The following is a 20,249-nucleotide window of genomic DNA, read 5'->3' as shown; positions in this document are numbered from 1 at the left end:
CTTGAGTATTCTAGGATGTACTTCATCAGGCCCTGGTGACTTGAACACATCTAACTTGTTTTCCTATTTTAGCCTCTGATCCTACCTCATTTTTCACTGGAATTCACTGTTAGCTGTCCAATCACTATTAACCTTTTCGATGAAAACTGAAACAAAAGTCATATATTCTGCCATTTCCACATTTTCTGTTTGTCTCCCTCCCCCACATTGAGTAATGGGCCAATATTCCAGTCGTGTGTATTATCCCACCAAGTCTCTGTGATGCCAACTGTCATGGTTGTGTTTATTTTTTAGCATTTCAAGTTCTTCCTGCTTACTTAATTCCCCATACTTCTCGCATTAGTATACAGACATCTAAGATACTGATGTATCTTTGATTCTCCCCCCCCCAGATTCTCTTGTCTCTCCCTTGTCCCTGCTATAACGGCCCATACTCCCCCCCACCCCCCGATTCTGACCTTTCTCCCAGGTCTCCATGTTTTTGACTTATCTGTTGGCTTTTGTTACCTGCCCCCATTGAACCTAGTTTTAAAGCCCTCCTTGCTAGGTTAGCCAGTCTGTATCCAAATATGCTCTTCTCATTCTTTGATAGGTGAACCCCATGTTGAAACATGAAATATTAAAAAATCAGATTTTATTTTAAGTAGTTTTGGGTCTTGAATCAAGTATTTTTTTCTTATGTGTAGTATTTAGTGCTTAGTAGTTCTTTTTAAATGTTCAGAGGTTCTTTCAGTACACTTGCACTTTTTTTTTAAAAAAAGCTGTATTATAACTCTTCACACTTCAGACCCAGAATGTGCAGTTTTTCTAATGTTAAGCGCTCATGCAGAATAGTCTCATTGTTCCTGGAAGAAGCTGTTGTGTTCAATTTTATTATAGTTTTGAACGTAAAGAAAACATGAATAAAGTTTCAGAGCACCATTACTATTATTTATATTGCAATAGGGCTTAGGAGCCTCGTCTTAGACCAGAACTCTATATTGTGCTAGGTGCTGTACAAACACAGAACAAAGCTGGTCTTTGCCCTAAGAGTTTACAATCTAAGTAAGAAGACCAAGCTTCTGAAAACATCATTGTACAATATGTCTAGAACATCTTCCTCCTGCTTAAACATTATTTCCATAACCTGGATCTAAGATCCTGTTGTCGATATTTCATGAATGTGATTCTGTCGACAAATGTTTTGCATTAGTATTTGCTAGCCAGGATGATCCTGGGGATGAAATCTGAGCTTTAGTGAAGTGCACTACCATTTTTCTCCCCTTCAGTGTCAGTCTGGCACTGTACTACTCTGTTGTATGTGGTGCGTGTATAAAAAAGAAAAAAAAAACTGTTTGTGCTGAAGGGGGATCCCAGCAGCCCCTTGTTAAAATTAAACTATCAGGTTGAAAGGGGCAATTTCCCTGCTTCTGGTAGAGCTCCCTCTGAACAATTTTAATTCCATCCCTGCCTAGAATGATTTATTCCTGGACTCAGAAAATACATCTGATTCTCATGTTTTCATTGTTGGAATGCCCTAATTCCCACAAGCGTCAAGTACTTTCACAATTCTCTAAGGATACCATAGGCCTCCAAATTTTGCCTGCAGTGGGCCTGCTTTACACCACACACTAGCCACAAGGCCAGAGCAAGTGGGGAGCCTTCCAATGTCACAGAAACAGTGGAATGCAGGGGAGGAGCATGGTAAAGACTATTACGCTACTTCTGCAAGACTGGGGAGATTCTCCCACAGTATCATCCTGGCTCCTTAGGGCCATGGGCAGCTGACTTAATTTATAGGAGCCTTCAGGCTTCTCTAGCTTATGGCAGGGTACTAGCCCAACACACAGCCAAACAAGGACCAGCATAATGGTGATGGAAAGCCACCTTTACACCCTCAGGAGGGGTGCATGTGTTGTGCTGTTCAGCTAAATAGGAGAATCAGGGCCATGGTTTTAGCCCTCCACATTTTCAAATTAAATAAGTTGAATGCTGTACCCAAACCACCAAAGTGTATTGATGGTATTGCACAAAGTACAAGCATTTCTAGCATGTGTACTTACTATATTATTGCAGGGTTGAATTCTCTCCCTTCTTGGTTATGATAGTCATGCATTTTCTCACTGAAACAATCTTCCCCTGTCCCTCATTCCTATACTCTGAAAGCATACACACAGCTACACAGGTTTTGTGACAGGCTACGGGAGGAAATGTGTTTTGCGGCATTCCTTTGTCAAAATATTGGCAGCATCTCATTGCTGGAAATACAATAAAAAGAGGTTTCAGAGTAGCAGCCGTGTTAGTCTGTATTCGCAAAAAGAAAAGGAGTACTTGTGGCACCTTAGAGACTAAACAACAAATTTGTTAGCCTCTAAGGTGCCACAAGTACTCCTTTTCTTTTTAATAAAAAGAAAGTGGAGACAGGAGTGTTTTGGTTAAAACTATCAACCCAGGAGTGGCCTCCATCTCATTGTCTTACAAGTTATGAATTTTAAAGTGACCTGCAAAACTTGCTAGACGCCAAAAATTTCCCAGTTGTCCTGGGGTATCCTTCCTGCTATAAAATTAGTTCAGCATGATTAACATTACTGCAATTAATACTTAACACTAAAATAATTGCCTCATTTTTTATCTAAAATTGGACATACTAAAGAGTGAGTAATTTTTAATAAAGGGAAAAAATCTGGCTGTTAAACATTTCTCTTAAAAGTCTGGGTGAGAGAAATCTCAAGCACTAATTTCTAAATACAATAGAGTCTAGCAATGTGGAAATAAAATCTGTAAAAAAGGATTCAAATGAATTTCTCTGTCTTCTCTCCTAATATATGGATGTTTTTGTGCTGTGCATTTACACTGTGAAATAGGGTTGCCAACCTCCCAGATTGGCTGAAGTCTCCCGGAATCGATCTCATAGTGGCTACTGAAACCAATCCAGGAGATTTTAATAGGCCACTAAAAGTCCAGTTGGCAGTGCAGTGGGGCTAAGGCAGGTGCTCTAAGCATCCTGGCAGCGACTGGCACATCCCTCTGGCTCCTAGGCTCAGGGGGTCTCTGCGCACTGCCCCGTCCCAAGCACTGCCTCCACAGCTCCAATTGGCCAGAAACCGCAGCCAGTGAGTGTTGCGGGGGCAGCGCCCGCAAGCGGGGGCAGCACATAGAGCCGCCTGGCTGCCTCTGAGCCTAGGAGCCAGACATGCTGGTTGTTTCCGGGAGCCGTCTGAGGTAAGTATCTCCCAGCCGGAGCCCGTACCCCAACCCCCTGCCCCAGCCCTAAGCCCCCTCCCACAAACTCCCCCCCAGAGCCTGCATCCTGCACCCCCTCCTGCACCCAACCCCCTGCCACAAGCTCAGCTCGGAGCCCCTTCCCACACTCTGAACCCCTCGGCCACACCCCCAACCCAGATCCCACACCTCACGCCCCTGCCCCAGCTAAGTGAGAGTGAGTGAAGTGGAGTAGAGCAAGCGACAGAGGGAGGGGGAGAGAGCAAGCAGGGGTGGAGCTGGGGCATGGCCTCAGGGAAGGCATGGGGCAGGGGGTGGCGCACAGGTGTTTGGGTTTGTGCAATTAGACAGCTGGCAACCCTACTGTGAAATGAGCTTATAAAGAACAAAGGGTTATTAGCCTCTCATCTAGAAGGCAGCAAATGTGGTTAATGTAGGTTAATGTATGTTACCTACATATCTGAAACCCAAACCCGCATCCTTCATGCTCTAAAAGTGCAACGAAAGGCTCAGATCATCATCCTAAAATCTGCACAGTGTGAAAGGATGCTACTATGTGGAAAAGGGGTTCAAATATGCCAAGTATCCAGCTTCCATGTTCTGCGAGTCTGAGGGGGGAAAAAAGGTGCAACTCATTTGCTCTCTGGCCCTCAAGAGCTTACCTAAGAAAAATTCAATATACCTTGGGGCTGAGTCATCTTCCCCATTGAGCCCTCTTCTGGGGGCTACAGTCAGGAGAAGACCCTGTCAGTCCAGCTGTAGTAAAACCATACTATCAAAGAGGTGGGATGGGGACAGAGTCAGGGCAACAGCAAAGAACTTCTGGGTACATATGCCTCCATAGGGATCTGTTGGGAATCATTAAGAAAGGGATAGATAATAAAACAGAAAATATCTTATTACCTTTATATAAATCCATGGTACGCCCACATCTCAAATACTGTGTACAGAAGTGGTTGTCCCATCTCAAAAAAGATATTTGGAATTGGGGAGAGTTCAGAGAGGTAATAAGAATGATTGGGGATATGGAACAGCTTCCATATAAGGAGCGATTAAGGAGACTGGGACTTTTCAGCTTGGAAAAGAGACAACAGGGGAGGCGGGAGGTGATTGAGGTATATAAAATCATGACTGGTCTGGAGAAAGTAGATGAAGTGTTATTTACTCCTTCTCATAACAGAAGAAGTAGGGGTCACTAAATGAAATTAATAGGCAGCAGGTTTAAAGCAAACAAACGAAAGTATTTTTTCAAGTGGCATGCAGTCAACCTCTGGAACTCCTTGTTGGAAGATGATGTGAAGGCCAAGACTATAACAGCATTCAAAAAAGAACTAGACAAGTTTATGGAGGATAGGTCCATCACTGGCTACTAACTAGGAAGGGCAGGGTTGGCATCCCTAGCCTCTGTTTGCCAGAAGCTGGGAATGGGTGACGGGGGTGGGTCACTTGATGATTACCTGTTCTGTTCATTCCCTCTGGGGCATCTGGCATTGGCCACTGTCAGAAGACAGGACACTGGGTTAGATGGACCTTTGGACTGACCCATTATCGCCGCTATGTCCTTATCCCAGGTAAGGGCAGCCTTTTCTGCAGGGTGAGAGAGGACCTCCACTCCTGCTGGGATGACATGCAGGCTAACTGTGATGGATTCAAAAGTAGAGAGTTCTGTGTGTACAGAAAATGCAGTATGTGGCCCATCATGGATACTAATGGAAAACACAGCACAAAAACAAAAGCAGCACATCCCCAGAGTGGGCTAAATTTATCATGGAGGTGTAGGGTATAAATACTAATTACAGCATTTTCAGTGTTGAAATACTGTTTGGTCAGAGAGCAGACTCTCTCAGCACTATGGGGATGTCTACACTCCAATAAAATAATCCCTGGCACAGAGTCCCAGAGCCCAAGTCAGCTAACTTGGGCTCCAACTCTGGGGCTAAAAATTGCAGTGTAGAGATTTGGGACCAGGTCGGGACTTGGGCTCTGAAAGCCTCCTCCCACTCCTGGGGACTCAGAGCCCAGGCTTCAGCCCAAACGGCTACACTGCAATTTTATAGCCCTGGAGCCTGAGTCAGCTGACCCAGGCCAGTTGTGGCTATGCTGCAGGTCTTTTAGGGTATATCTACACTGGAATAAAAAACCCACACCACGACGTCTCAGAGCCAGGATCAGCTAGCTTGGGCATTGGGGCTAAAAATTGCAGTGTAGATATGAGCCCAGGCTCATAGACTCTCCCACCTTGTGGAGGTCTCTGAGCCCAGGCTCCAGCCCAAGCCTTTGCACTGCAATTTGATATCCCTTTGAGCCCAGGTCAGCTGACCCAAGCCAGCCCCAGGTCTTTTTTCACAGTGCAGACTTATCCTGGAGGTTGTGGGAGGAGCTTTGTTTGTACTATTGGTGTGGCAGGTGTAAGTTAGTTTATGGAGGATGCTTACATGCATTCCTTGGCAGTTCAGTGGTAGTCCAAGCGGCATTCTTGGAACTTTCCCCTGACACATCCGTGAAATGCTCTTTTTTGACTGAGCACCCTTCTTTTTCCAGCTATGTACCCACCCACCCTTTCAAACCCTCAGTAACACAATAGAGATTAACTACTATTGCATAACATACGAATTCCAGACTGGTGCAATATTCATCCATTTTTATCTTGTGTAATAGTTTTTATAGCAGTGATAGTAAACTTTCCAAAGGGATTCACTGTACTTCCACACATGAACAGTTCATGTGCATTCCTATACGTAAGCATGGTATAAGAATCTGTATGGAATGGAATGGGTACAGTACTGTGGTATTTGTATGTTCTGGTGAATTAGCTGCGGTTCAAGCAAAATGAAGCATAGGAGAATGAACGTCAGTAAATAGAAATTTCTATAAGAAACTGCACCCTAGTCCAGTGTGTAAACCTTCAACCTTTCCATTTTATTTTACAGTGATGGCAGAAAGAACTGCAACTGCCTAGAGACCTTCAGTCCTATTCCTTTTCTTACCTTACTGACCTGTTATAAAATTATATTAAAGACATTTACCTTCTTGCTCTTCACTTTTGCTCTGTAAGGGTGACTGCTCTGTAAGCAGAGTTGTCTCAGTCTATTGTGGGATCTACAATTATAAGGAAACTGAGGAAATATATTTGCATGGTCACAATTTTTTAAAAATCTCACCACGAATGTCTCTAGTTACTACTGTGATTTTCTGTAGGAAGTACACTAGATTTTATTGTTTAACTGAAGTTACACTACTCCATCCTTTTGTTCAATGGTTTCTGAGAAATAAACGTGGAAGTGAAGAGATCAGCCTCTGGGCACTTCTACAAAATACATAAGGTACCTATTTTGCCCTAGTTATGCTGCAGCGTAGAGGCTGCTACACAAATATACTAAGGGAATAAGTGCTAAATTTTAGGACATTTCGTATAAATCTTTTGAAATGATTAATACTCAGATAAGACCTGGGTTTGTATTTGAAGTTAAGACAACGATTCTGGCTCGTTAGAGGTACTGATATCATCTAGTCTAACTGGTCTCCTACACGTTTGTTGTTTTTTTTTAATAGGTCAAGTCAGTTCATGCTACTTCATCTCATTCATCAAATTCTGTTGTGTTAGATATATAGGTATTTGTGTTCATAAAAATGACAAACTACAAAGCTCTGAAGAGCTTTATTCAGGACAACAGTAACCCCTACTGGATTGTGACTGTCTCCCTGGAAACCTACGCTGTAAAAGTATCTTGTACCACTTTGTGGAAAAGGCCTAGTCTGCATAACTATTATGCAGAGCCTATGTTTGCAGTAAATTTCTGTCATTTGCTGGACTAAACTAGAAACCCTGCAGAATTTACATTCAAGCTTCCTGAAAGACACATGTTCCTTCTAAATTCTAATTTAGAGCAGTGATGTAACAGTTATATTTACAGATACATTATGAAATCAGGCTTATGTAAGCTAGTTTACCTCACAGTTAACATTAAACTTTATCCTCTAAAGTTATTTTCTTGGCGTATACAAATATGAATGCACTCACACAAAAGTAACACTAACAAAATAATAGGACATGCCCCCAGATGAGTACAAGTGCTCTGCAGATAGTTCAAGTGTATTGGTTCTGTAGATGTGGAAGGAGTTAGGGAAATGAAAAAATCAGAACACTCTAGAAGTGACGACCACAAACTATTAAGTAGCCATTTTACTTAAAAGCAAAGTGCAAAAAAAAACAAACAAAAAAAAAAACAGACCTCTTCACTCCTTGCAGTTAAATAAAAAAGTATTTCAATATCATTCAATAGCAATCCCTTTTTATCCCAATGCTTTCTACATGTGTTCTGGTACCTTACTGGTCGTCTTTGCCTGGTGTATTTTTCAGTAGTTATGTTATCCTCTGGGCTCTAGTTTGCAAAATCCCATCTTTCCTTTTCTCAGTAGGTAATAAATTATATATACTACAGACACTGTAATCTTTACATAGTGTTCCATTTATCAATAGACAAATTCCTGCTCTTCTTAATAGTACAAAGATTAGATTGACTTTGGAGAACCAGTGTGATTTCCTGGTAGTCCTATATTAAAACTCCCACTCTCCACATGCTCTGTTTGACCCTCTTCCTTGTTCACTTGAGACACAGTACTTCTTCACACTTGATTCATTTAATTGAGGCATTTAACCAAGTCTGATCTTTAGGTAAATTTGAATACCACTTCTGCAGTCATAGTGAGAATTCTGGGTACCAGCTCTGCTGGGGGAAGGAAACCTATGTTTCCCAGATTGCTCTTTCAGACCAAAATACACTCTCTTACACTATCAGAGCTTTGGATCAGAGTCCCTCTGTTCCTACCTAAGAAGTTTTTATGGTATCCTGGGAAACTGAGAATATAAAGTGCACGCAGGAAAGAGAAATGCTGCATAGAAAACCCCCACTGAAGTCTGAAGGTATATTCAACCTTGTGAATTCATTTGCTTAAAAAGCAACTAATTTTATTTTGTACGTGGCTGCTTTCATACAAACTGTATCCTTGATCGCTTAATAGCATAAAGATGGAGAGAAAGGAGAGGGAGAAAATAATATTTAAAATATAGATGGTGAGTGAGTGAGGCAAGAGATGTAGGAGGCTGTTGCATATGCCAGAAGTTACAGAGAAGGCTCTTGATGGAAGTAGCAAGATTCTGGGAATGGACAAAGGCAGGCTGTACTAAGTGAGCAGAGGGAACAAGAAAGGGAGTAGAGAGAACTAAGAATCTAAAAGCACTACACAAACAAACTTTCAGTATCTCTGTGAGGTACCTACTGTTCACCAGCTCTCTCACATGGAGGCACAGAGGTACAATGAACTTGATCTTCAGAAAAAAGAAAAGGAGTACTTGTGGCACCTTAGAGACTAACCAATTTATTTGAGCATGAGCTTTCGTGAGCTATGAAAAACAAGGGTAGGAAAAAACAAGGGGAAATAGGCTACCTTGCATAATGACTTAGCCACTCCCAGTCTCTATTTAAGCCTAAATTAATAGTATCAATTTGCAAATGAATTCCAATTCAGCAGTTTCTCACTGGAGTCTGGATTTGAAGTTTTTTTGTTTTAAGATAGCGACCTTCATGTCTGTGATTGCGTGACCAGAGAGATTGAAGTGTTCTCCGACTGGTTTATGAATGTTATAATTCTTGACATCTGATTTGTGTCCATTTATTCTTTTACATAGAGACTGTCCAGTTTGACCAATGTAAATGGCAGAGGGGCATTGCTGGCACATGGGAGTGGCTAAGTCATTATGCAAGGTAGCCTATTTCCCCTTGTTTTTTCCTACCCCCCCCCCCCGACGTTCTGGTTAAACTTGGATTTAAACTTGGAGAGTGGTCAGTTTGGATGAGCTATTGCCAGCAGGAGAGTGAGTCTGTGTATGTGTGTGTCCCCCCGGGAAAAAAAAAGGGGGGGTGGGGTGAGAGAGCCTGGATTTGTGCTGGACATGGCCCACCTTGATTACCATGCACATTGTAGGGAGAGTGGTCACTTTGGATGAGCTATTACCAGCAGGATAGTGAGTTTGTGTGTGCGGTTTCTGGAGGGGGGTGAGAGAACCTGGATTTGTGCAGGAAATGGCCCACCTTGATTATCATGCACATTGTGAAGAGAGTTGTCACTTTGGATGGGCTATTACCAGCAGGAGAGTGAGTTTGTGTGTGGGGGGTGGAGGGTGAGAAAACCTGGATTTGTGCTGGAAATGGCCCAACTTGATGATCACTTTAGATAAGCTATTACCAGCAGGACAGTGGGGTGGGAGGAGGTATTGTTTCATGATCTCTGTGTGTATATAATGTCTGCTGCAGTTTCCACGGTATGCATCCGATGAAGTGAGCTGTAGCTCACGAAAGCTCATGCTCAAATAAATTGGTTAGTCTCTAAGGTGCCACAAGTACTCTTTTCTTTTTGCGAATACAGACTAACACGGCTGTTACTCTGAAACTTGATCTTCAGAGATGTTGGCCAAAATTTATGATTAGAATTGCTCAAGTTTTGGATGCTCAACTTAAGACAATTTCCAGAGGCCTGATTTTCAGCACTTTTCAAAAGTCAGGCCCCTTAAAGGTGTCAAGCTGAGCACCCAGAATCATTAGTCATTTTTTAAAACATTGGTTATTTAAGCACCAGCTGCTTCCATTGAGAGTGATTGGGGGGGGGGGGGGGGAGAGAAGGTGGAATGTAAGGGTTTAAATTCCAATTTTTTTAACTGGATTTTTTTAAAAAAAATTTAAAATATAAATCTCTTGAAAGAAAATCTTTGAATTTAATACACAATGTATTTAGGCCTAAATTATACCTTCAAAAATTCAAATAAAAATAAATATGCTGAATCCAAGAGCATTTATCAAAAATGTAATTTAAAGGCTGCTTTCTACATAAAGAAAGAATCTGGGGAAAAACAGCTAAGTTTTGAGGTCAAGCTTTCTAAATATGGTTCAATAGGTCAGCCTAAGTAATTTAAGAGAGTGTGTCATCTTCATCAGGATTTAGGGGAGTAGGATCTCAAGTGCCAGTCACTTTCACTTAACCATATTTGAAAACTTTCCCAGGCTGACCTGAAAGAATAATTTAATTCACTATAGTTAATTCCCCTGTTTTAATAAATCATTTAATTGTGAATGTAAACCATGTTTTGATGAGACGTTTATATATCTAAACATTTAAGTTTGATCTATTTAAATTGTATATGTTGCAGTGTTTAAATTTAGTTACCATCCTAATGCAGCTTAACACAAATCATGAAAAAGATGCTTTTTTCTAGTAAATAAGCAACATCATTCACAATTTTCTAACCTACTAAAAATGCACAGCTAATAAGAATGTGAAACTATTAAGCTTTATAATTGCTTAAATAAATATAGTTATAGTGTAGCAAAAAGATGTACCACATCTCATGTAAAGGCTCTATTTAATTGTAAATCAACATGATTTAATGGTTATAGCAACCTATGAGAATGCATCTTTCTTTAGAAAATAGCTCAAGTACAAATGAAAAAGTTGATTAAAAATCTCTGATTTAAATGGAGGTTTTCCACTTGGTGATATAAAGCCAATTCACCCTGTTAGAAGTGTTCCGCACTCGTGAAAAGTCTAGGCCATAAGTGATATGCCCAAGGTCACATTGTGGTTAAGCAGAAGAGACAGGCTGTCACTTCAACAACTATTCCTGAGGGCATTCTGTACCAAAGAATTAAAATGTTCTACACTATATTTTAAAATTCTGCAAATTTTATTTGTCAGATAAATGTGGAGGCTCCAGCGTGGCATTGAGGAGCACAGGCCACTGGCTGCACAGAGGTGGGAGATCACTGTGCAGCTCCCCCTGGGACACGGACTCAGCAGTGAGGCTGAGCCCAACCCTGACACACCACAAGGACCAGGCCTGCCCTAGAAACACCCCAGGGCCCTGCTCCTCTCTGCCAGGTGGACCAGGTGTGGACAGGCAGGCTCAGCAAGACAGGATCCAAGCATGGAGGGGCTGCGTGTGGGTTGAGAGGGTTCTGTACAGGGCAGTCTGGGTGTAGGCAGCTCAGTGGAAGATCCAGGAGCAGGCGAGGATCTGGATTACAGGGGCTTGTTGGAGGGTTCTGGATGCAACGGCAATGGGACTTTGCAGGGGGGGGGTCCATGTGAAGGTACTTGGGGCTCAGCAGGGGAGGTTCTGGGTGGGGAGGGGAACAGAACTCAGAAGGGTGGTGTGGGAGGCTCAGTGGGTGGATCTAGATGCTGGGGGAGTGGGCCTCAGTGGGGTGGGGATCCAGGTGCAACTGGTTGGGGTGGTGAGGCTTGGTAGGAGGGTCTGGGTATGAGGGAGTCTGGATGCATGGGAAGCAGCTCCCTGCACAGAGATCCCTCCACCTGAGGAGCAATGGGTGCAGGAAGCGCGGGGGAAGAGTTTGTAGAGCTTCCTACAGCCAGGGGGAGAAATTTGGGGTGGGTCTGACATGGCCCCAGATGCCATGCATGGGAGAGGAAGTCCTGTCTCCCCAGCCCAACCGGGACTAGCAGCTGAACCCAGTGCAGAGTAGGAGCCACCAGCCAGATCTTCCCTAGTCCCACTCCCTACCGCACAGTGATTTACCTCCGTCAGCTGCCCTGGGCACCCGAAACATACTGCTGGGGAAGGTCTCATGACCGCTCTTGTGGCTTCCCTTTGCTTTCCCATCAAAGCCATTTTTCTGCAGGGAAATAAAGAAATCGGCCGGGGACATAAATTCTGCAAATGCGCAGTGGCACAGAATATCCCTAGGGGTAAATAACTCTCTCTCTCCGTTGATTAACCAATATAATGGATCCCACAAACTCTTTTGACAGTTAATATTTTACTTTTAATGGTGTCAACAATGCATTTTTGTTTAGATGCTTAAAAGCAAAAGTATCTCCCTATATTTAACTCATGAACAAACCTATTAGCTTCAATGGGACTTCTCTAGTACATAAAGTTCAACATACACAACTGTTTGAATGTTTTTAGACTGTAAAACTCCAATATGTAGACAACCCTAATATGTTTACATTTGAACATCTTTTTGTGCTGAGTTAACACTAAGAATGCAACAAAACAAAGAAAGGAAGTTAGCTCTAAGACTGACCATTCATTCTGGTTTATTCTTGTGCCAATGCATTTTAACAAAGAACACAACAGTACTGTAATGACCTCAATCCTCTGCAATATCAATGTCTCAGAAGATGAAACAGCAACCTTCACTTTTATTTCCACTTTGTCACAATCTAAAATGTTCCCAGAAAATAGGGATTTTTAAAATGAGATTTATTCCCAAGGGAGAAGGTGTTTTTTGGTTGTTGTTTTAAGTGATTGAGCCTGCAACCTCTGTGTAGGCAGAACTCTTGGGAATTTCTTTAATAATTTCCCCATAGTAAGAGAATTGACACTGTCACCATAATTTCTTTATATTTCATTATATTTAAATATATGTATTTGCAGACCGTAATACAGATTTTTTTATCTAACCATTAAAAACCTGAAAATCCATCATTAATAGTGTTAAAATCAATATGTAACTTGGAAACTACTGCACATATTAATCTTAAAGCAGAAAGCTATTACATTACATTTCAAAACCACAAGAATAATTAGGCCACAATCCCTTAAATCACTTGTCAAATTTACTTGCTTAAAAAAAAGTCATGCAGTTTGCACATAAATGGCTTATCAGTACTAGTTAATGAAAATTGGTACCACATCCATAATCTCTACTATAAAGAAAAATTAAATTTTTATTTAAAACCACCATCCAGCATTGCCTATAAAATTTAAAGTAGATAAATCTAGAGAGAGCACACAACATTTATAAATAATCTGACAGCAAAACCAACATGTCTTTGTTCAACAATCATTCTTAATTATAAAACATAGCTTCAATTTGCACATGCCCTGAATCTAAAAATTTTACAAGTCTCTTCCATGCATAAGACTTCTAGAATAATCAGACTTTAACTTTCTAAATCTTTCACCACACTATTAAAATATCATGACTAGTTTGTTCAGATGTTAGATGTTTTCTCATGCATAATTTCAGAGAACTCAAACTTGAGACACATTTCACTAACATGCCATAAAACTGAGCTCTGCAAAAGAGGAAAATGCTGTCCAATGAATGCTTTGGGAAAAAATGTAAATTACTATTTTTAAAGAGTTACAATATAAATACATCTATTAAAATAACCTTTATCTTAATCGTTCCCCATTTTTATTTCGATTTATATCGATGTCCAAATTTAACTGAATTCAAAGGGAGTCTCCATTGATTTAATAGGAACTGTAGTAGGCCTAGAACATAATTTTCAGCAGTCTTAAAGATTGCAAGTTTGTTGATTTGCTAATTTAAAAGAACTTGCACTTAAAAGAGCACTGAAAGCCCATTTGGGCAGAAAACATGTAAATCTGTTTGTAAAGTATCATATACGTTTGCTGCTATATACATCTAAATTTCATTTTGCCACACCAAAAAGTCACAGGTGAAAAACCTGAATTAAGAATGTTATAAGAACCTAGCTCTACTTGCTTTACATAAAAACCACGCTGCCGCAGATCGTTAGAAATAAGATGTGTGTAGACCCATAAAGACAGTCCACAATAAGAAAGCCCATGGGTCTCCGACAGTGTAAGAACACTGACAGCGATCAATAATTGTATCTATCAGCTGTGTTGGGATTATCATTGCTGACAAATTTAAAACGGATATCATCAAGGTCTCTTTTAAAAATGCCTTTTTAACCCTCCCAACCATCACAGTATACAAAATTAATTTGGAAGCTTAGAATTTAAATGTTTTCTTACCAAATGTTATTTTCCTTCATCACATGTTCAGAGTTATTATACGGTTGCTCATGAACACTCAGCTGCTGCAGAGATAAAAAAAAAAAAAGCGTGTGTCAAGTTTTCGTCCTGTCAGTTTTGACCAGGGCCCTTTTAGTATCAAAACTTATGAGCAAATGACAACGGAGAATCTCAAAATGCAGTTGTACTCAGACTGATTTTCTGTTTGTGGAACCTTTCATTATATATACACCTACAAATGGATTTCTGGGGAATGAGAAAAGAGAAACCGTGTACTTACTCACAGTATGGATCTATAATGAATCCTCATTGAAAACACCTGTTAGTTATAAAATTAGAGCTTTAGCTGGAAGTTTTGTTGCACTGAGAATGTTACTACTATGTGTATGTAGAACTTCAATGGCAGCTTTCGCCAGTACTGTATTTTGGTTTGGACTGATGGCTTCACCTATCTGTTAGGAGGGCATTATTAGCCGTGCTTAAAAGTTAAACTACCCAACAAGAAAAGATTTAAAAACAGGTGTTTAAAAATTCTGATTACTTTTGGAGTTTTTAATCTAGCAGTCATGCGCTGTTTTGCTGAACATATGAAATGTTTAGCTACCTAACAGCTGACTGGGCCTAGGAAGATTTGGGGAATTTTCTATCCCTGAATGGACAATGACAACTTATCCAAACTACACTTCTTATTTATGAGAAGCATACTAAAATTCTTCTAACTCCCAGCTTCACTTTGCTTCCCCCTCTTAAAGAAGATTAAACTTGTTATAATTAGATTACTTTTATGACAGCGATAGACCCTTTAATCGAATACTATTTAGCCTTTTTGATTCTTGGCTACTCATCCTTGTTGAAGCTTACCCCCTGCTTTAGGCCATATGCTCTTTCCTATGAAACCTCAATGACAACCAGCCCATTTGGAACTTTCAGCTGTTGCTTATATAAAAAACAAGTTGAACACATTTAATACTGCGTATTTTTTATTAAAGTCTGAAGGAATAAAATAGCCCTCCCACCAATTAAACTGCTTTGGAAGGAGTAATTAGGTGAAATTTAAGGAGTCAAAGCAGGATAAGCAGTGGGAAAGAGTAAGCTTTAGAAAACCCTGCAATCCCAAAGCATTTGCAACGTACACGTTTAAAAATTCAGAAGCACTTTTATAACTCTTATTCTTGTCTTCTGTGTACTGTAACTATTTCTTATAGGAAAGGAAGACAAGCACCAACCACAAATTTTATAAAAAAGAGATTTTAAAGTACAAAAATACCAAAGCATTTATTATTGGTCAAACATTTTAGGTGTGTATCAAAACAACACAACAGTGTCAGTCTAATGGTCATACACTAATCAATCTACTTGAAAGTAAATGGAAGAACCTTTTTTAAAGCAGGTGTCACCAATTTTCTCAACAATTCTACTACAGTGACTTTATCATACAAAAATGCTGATAATCATTGAGTCTAATATATGTTGGTACAATTGAGACACTTTTCCACTACTCAAACACTGACTTGCTGAATTTTTTAGTTACAGATTATGTGACTAAGATAGTCAATTAGCTATCCTTAATAAGCCATGTATGATACTGATATTTTATTGTACACGCCTCCAGGAAACTGCTTGGCTGGTATATATTTCAAATTATTATTAAACGTTATATATAGCTGTAGTACCTACAGGCCAATGATATTGAGGCCCCATTGTTCTAGGCACTATACAAACATATGGAAGAGGACAGTCTCTCAAATAACCAGTACAATATAGCTTGTCACGTAACTAACAAATACTATCTTGTAACACAAACTATTTTGCATTTACTAAGTAACCATGAGTTTTAAAGAATTTTTTGTTAGTTGCACAGTAAGTTATTCAGACACTAATCGCACTATTATAATACTTGTAACTGACTTTTGGAAAGGCATTGGAGTTTTTGGTTTTTTTAATCTGTAAACTGAATCTAGTTTGCTGTGATCCTTCATCATTAGAGTAGGAGAAGCTATCATAGGTCATTAGTTTTAAAATACATTTATCAAAATTGTGTGTTCTTCCCTTTGCCTTATTCTCAAAATTGTGTATACTGTACATTTAAAACAAATATCAGCATTCGTGAATGTTGCTGATTTCAAGCTATAGAAGTTAGTCTTAAAACAAATTAGTTAGTTTGAGAATACCACAAGCTGCAGGGATAAAAATCAATTGCATTTAAACAGTGACAACTGTCAAACTAAGTTTATATATTTTTACACAATATCTTAGTTTAAGAGCTTCTTTATGTACATAAAAATGCTTATGAAAGGCATATTGCTACTAAAATTTTCATTAAAAGCAAAAATACTCTATATACCAGACCAACTTTATATTACATTATACTAAGTATTGTTTAAGAATGTCGGATAAAATAATTGACATGCTCAGCCAAAAAGCAGAAATATTAAATTAAGTCTTAAAAGTTCAAAGTGAATCTGTCCCCTTTCATTTAGAATCTGTTTACAAAAGAAATCTCCTTAGGTTATCTGTTGCTACCCTTTTGATATGTGCCATCAAAATTAAATAATAGGCAATATGATAAAGTCCTTCCTTACATATTTTGCATAAATATTTAATCGAAGGGTCATTCATAGGCAAATGTCAAGCACAAACATGTATAGAATTATTATTAAAGATCACCTGTTAGTAGTTTTAAGAAGCTGTAAAATTAGGTCAGATCTCAAAACATGATGCACAGTGTAGATTACTGCAGTATTGCCCAAGGATTGCAAGTTTCAAATAATAAACATTAAGTTTCATGTGCCAAATTCTGCCTTCAGGATTTGTCAACATTTAATTTACTATGGAAAATCTACTTTATAATTAAAAGCAATAGTTTAGATGTGATTTTTCTGAAGCTTTAAGCATAAATCATCACACTTGATTTTTAATTGAGGTGTACACTTTCATGTAATTTTTGTTTATAATCTTGCAGTATTTTAGTGATAAGGGAGAACCTAGCGTTCGCCTCTGTTCTTTTGTTTGCTAAGTTTTTTTATTAAAGGAAATCTGTTTTCCCTGTGGAATCTATATATTCTTATATGGTGTTTCACAAGTTGCCATGTGAATACTTATAACCAGACTCTAAACTGGACCCTGTTCTATAAAAAACAGAATGTTTTCCGTGAATTAATATGGTACGACTACTTCCAAGCATTTATTTCAGAGTTTTATCATTAAACAACAAATTTCAGCACAACAGTAATTCTTTGTAAGAACATTTATTGAATTATTTAACAGTTCAAACTGAGTTTATATGCAGTTTATATTAAAAAAGCATCCTATTTTCACTTAAACTGCCATCAAAAAGAACTTTACAAAAGAGTAAGAGGCTTATTGAGGTTGTAAGTTTCCCCTAACATGTAAAACTACAAAGTATTTGTGCATGCTCACTATTTTAGTTGCTTCTTTGCACAGAGTTGTTAGGAGCTTTTTAAATCTGCAGGTATTTCTTCTCAGGATACCTAAGAACAAAACTGTAATTAATGAATAAAGCTTCTTTCCCAAAAAAATTGAGGCAGCTTTTGTTAGATCATATCTCTATTGGTAAATTTTATATGCTCTTGCGGTTTGGGAACATCAAAGAGGATCTTTTTTCATTTTAGATCTTGAAAAATGTTTCAAATAACTATTGAGAGCAAGTTCCAAAGAAAAACAGGTGCAGGGAAGGGAGGGAATAGCAGCATGTTTCTTATGTACAGCCCAACACCATGCAAAATTGCTCAATGTTTCAGGGTAACAAAAAATAGTCATTATCTTTACATTACATGGAGGCATATTCCCCACATGGCACAAATAAATCTGTTGTTTCTCTGGGAGAGGGGAAGTGAGCATGGGGGTAAAGCTTAAGTCTACATTTCATGCATAATGACAGGTTTCAGAGTAGCAGCCGTGCATAGCTACTGTGCCTTGCCCTGCTTCCATAATGTATCTTCATACATCAGAACTAGAGCTGAGGTTTGTTAACCTGGGGTCTGCGTTCATCTCGTATCTGTAGTGATATCCCTCCATGTGATCCCTACATGCATCTCTGATATTGTACATCCACTTTTTGATTCCTTTTCGGTTCAGATACAAAACCAGGAGAAAAATGGCTCCAATGAGAGCCAGCACTATCCCTAAGAAGACATAGGACGTTTGCAATTGGGACTGGATGTCTACAGGCACAGAACAGTCCAGGTCTGAGCTGTTGGTCTTCACCAGGGGTTTGTCCCGCATCTTGTCAGGATAAGAGCACTTCAAGGCCTCTTTCCCTTCCACCTGGTCGCTCTCCCTGAGCCAGCTCACAAAGTGCTGGAGGCAGCAGTCGCAGACCCAGGTGTTGTGGCCCAGGCTGATCCGGTGGAGCGCGGGCAGGCTGTGGAGCTGGGAGATGGTGGCGTTCCTCAGGCACTTCAGGGAGTTGTGGCTGAGGTCAAGGCTCTGAAGCTGGGCCAGGCTAAGGAAGGCCACGGCCTGCAAGCTCATCAGGGAGTTGTTCCGCAGGTCCAGGTGCTGCAGGCTGGGCAGGCAGGAGAACATGCCCGCAGGCAGGGCGATCAGCCTGTTGTCCGCCAGCTCCAGGCGGCTCAAGTTACCCAGCACCCCCCAGCCCAGCAGCTCGGCCAGGGCGGGCACCACGCTCTGGCTGTGGAGGGAGTTGCTGAGGTTCAGCTCCTCCAGGGGGCTGCTGGCGTTGCCGAAGGCCTCGGGACTCAGCTTGGCCAGGGCGTTGCCGCTCAGGTCCAGCTGCCTTAGGCTGGGCAGGCTGGCGAAGGCGCCCGCCTCCACCTGCTGCAGGTGGCTGCCGCTCAGGTTGAGGAGGCTGAGCTGCGGCAGGGGGGGCGAAAGGAAGGCGCCGGGCGGGAGGCTGGCGAGCCGGTTGCCCGTGAGGAAGAGGAGCCGCGCGTAGGGCGGCAGGTCCCGGGGCACCGCCGTCAGGTTCCTGTTCACGCACTTCACCGTCCGGGCCGCCTCGGAGCACTCGCAGGGCGCGGGGCAGGAGCCGGGCTGCTGAGCCGAGCCCCAGCCCAGCAGCACCTGCAGCAGCAGCCCCAGCGCCGCCCGCCTCTCCGCGCCCGGGGCAGGGGCCGCAGCGCCCCGCCGAGCGCGCCCCGCCATCCTCGCGCCCCTCTCCGGCTCGCCCGCGCCGGGATCCGGCCGCTGCTGCCCGCCGTGGGAGCCTGGACAGAAACTCTCCGCTCGGGGTCCGTTCCGCTGCCCCCGGGGGTGCAGGAGGGGAGCAAGGCAGCGCCCTCCCGTCAGCCGCGGGGCCCGGGGCGCCTCGCAGGTAGCCACTCGCTCCCCTTCTTCGGCGCGGAGCGGGGGGGAGGGGCGTCCCCTCACCCCCAGCGAGACCTGCAAGGAGCAAAGAGACGGATAAAGCGGCAGCACTTCGCCGGACCTGCGGAGCGCCCCTCCGCCGCGAAGGCAAGAAAAGGAGACTCCCCCCGCGCCCCAGCCTCACTCGTGTCCCCCACCCCGCGCAGGGCAGGGCAGCCCTCCGGGGTCGTTCCTTACCCGGCACAGCCCGGCTTCCCCAGCACCGGGCTGGAGACCCCCGGCTCCGCTGTCCTCTCCCAGGGAAGCTCCCCGCGCCGGGGTAAACCAGAATCCCCATCGGGACCAGCGCCCGCCCGGCCCATCGCGCGGCTCCTCCGGGCTGCCCCAGTCCAGAGGCGGCTGCGATACCCCCTCACCCCCCGGACAAAGCCGCCGCAAGAGAGACCCGACTCCACCCGCGAAGTTGTGCCGAGGCGCGGCGCTGCCGCCGCCTCCAGCCTCACCTCCCGGCTGGGCGCCGAGCGAGCCCCGTGCAAACTCCGCAGCAACCGAGGGCGAGGAAGTGGCCGGGCTCCCCCGCCTCGGCGGCCACCACTTTCCCACCGGTCCCGCCCCCGCGCAGAGCCTCGCCCAGCCCCGCTGCCGTCACACACCGACCGCGACTAGGGGAGGGGCTGGGACATGCCCCTGCGAACACCGGCTCCGCGTTCCGGGAATATCCCCTGGCAGCCCGGCGCCATGGAGCCCCCGAGGGAGGTCCTCGCTTCCCCAGCTTGGTGCTGCTTCCCCACGTTTACCTTGGAGCTGAGCGGAGCCACGTGGGGCGCTCCCCCGTCCGGCCAGGGAGGAACTGACTGGATCGCTGCAGAGCAGGCGGAGCAGGGCAGCCCTAGTAGACAGAATTGTGACTGATGGTGAAGACAAGCGAACCTCCCCGGCCCTGCTCTCA

The 20,249-nt window shown here is 42.6% G+C and overlaps 1 protein-coding gene and 1 long non-coding RNA gene across 3 annotated transcripts in view; one reads left to right on the top strand and one right to left on the bottom strand.

Annotated features, from left to right (window-relative positions):
• Positions 1–20,249, top strand: part of LOC142071527 (uncharacterized) — a 122,914-nt gene that overhangs the window by 69,336 nt on the left and 33,329 nt on the right. The window lies entirely within an intron of this gene.
• Positions 15,244–19,791, bottom strand: TPBG (trophoblast glycoprotein). The gene is made up of 2 exons (XM_075126546.1): positions 19,538–19,791; positions 15,244–19,375 (listed from the first exon to the last, which is right to left on the bottom strand). Exon 2 carries the CDS (start codon positions 19,136–19,138, stop codon positions 17,972–17,974), a length of 1,167 nt encoding a protein of 388 aa, XP_074982647.1. The 5' UTR covers positions 19,139–19,375; positions 19,538–19,791; the 3' UTR covers positions 15,244–17,971.

The sequence above is a fragment of the Caretta caretta genome, chromosome 3 (genome assembly GCF_965140235.1).
Source record: "Caretta caretta isolate rCarCar2 chromosome 3, rCarCar1.hap1, whole genome shotgun sequence".
NCBI lineage: Eukaryota > Metazoa > Chordata > Testudines > Cheloniidae > Caretta > Caretta caretta.
Note: the sequence above shows the minus strand (reverse complement) of the source record. Positions and strands in the feature narration are given on the sequence as shown.

Bases quoted from the DNA above. Each gene is read 5' to 3' on its own strand.
- TPBG (XM_075126546.1), bottom strand. From the start codon at position 19,138: ATGGCGGGGCGCGCTCGGCGGGGCGCTGCGGCCCCTGCCCCGGGCGCG.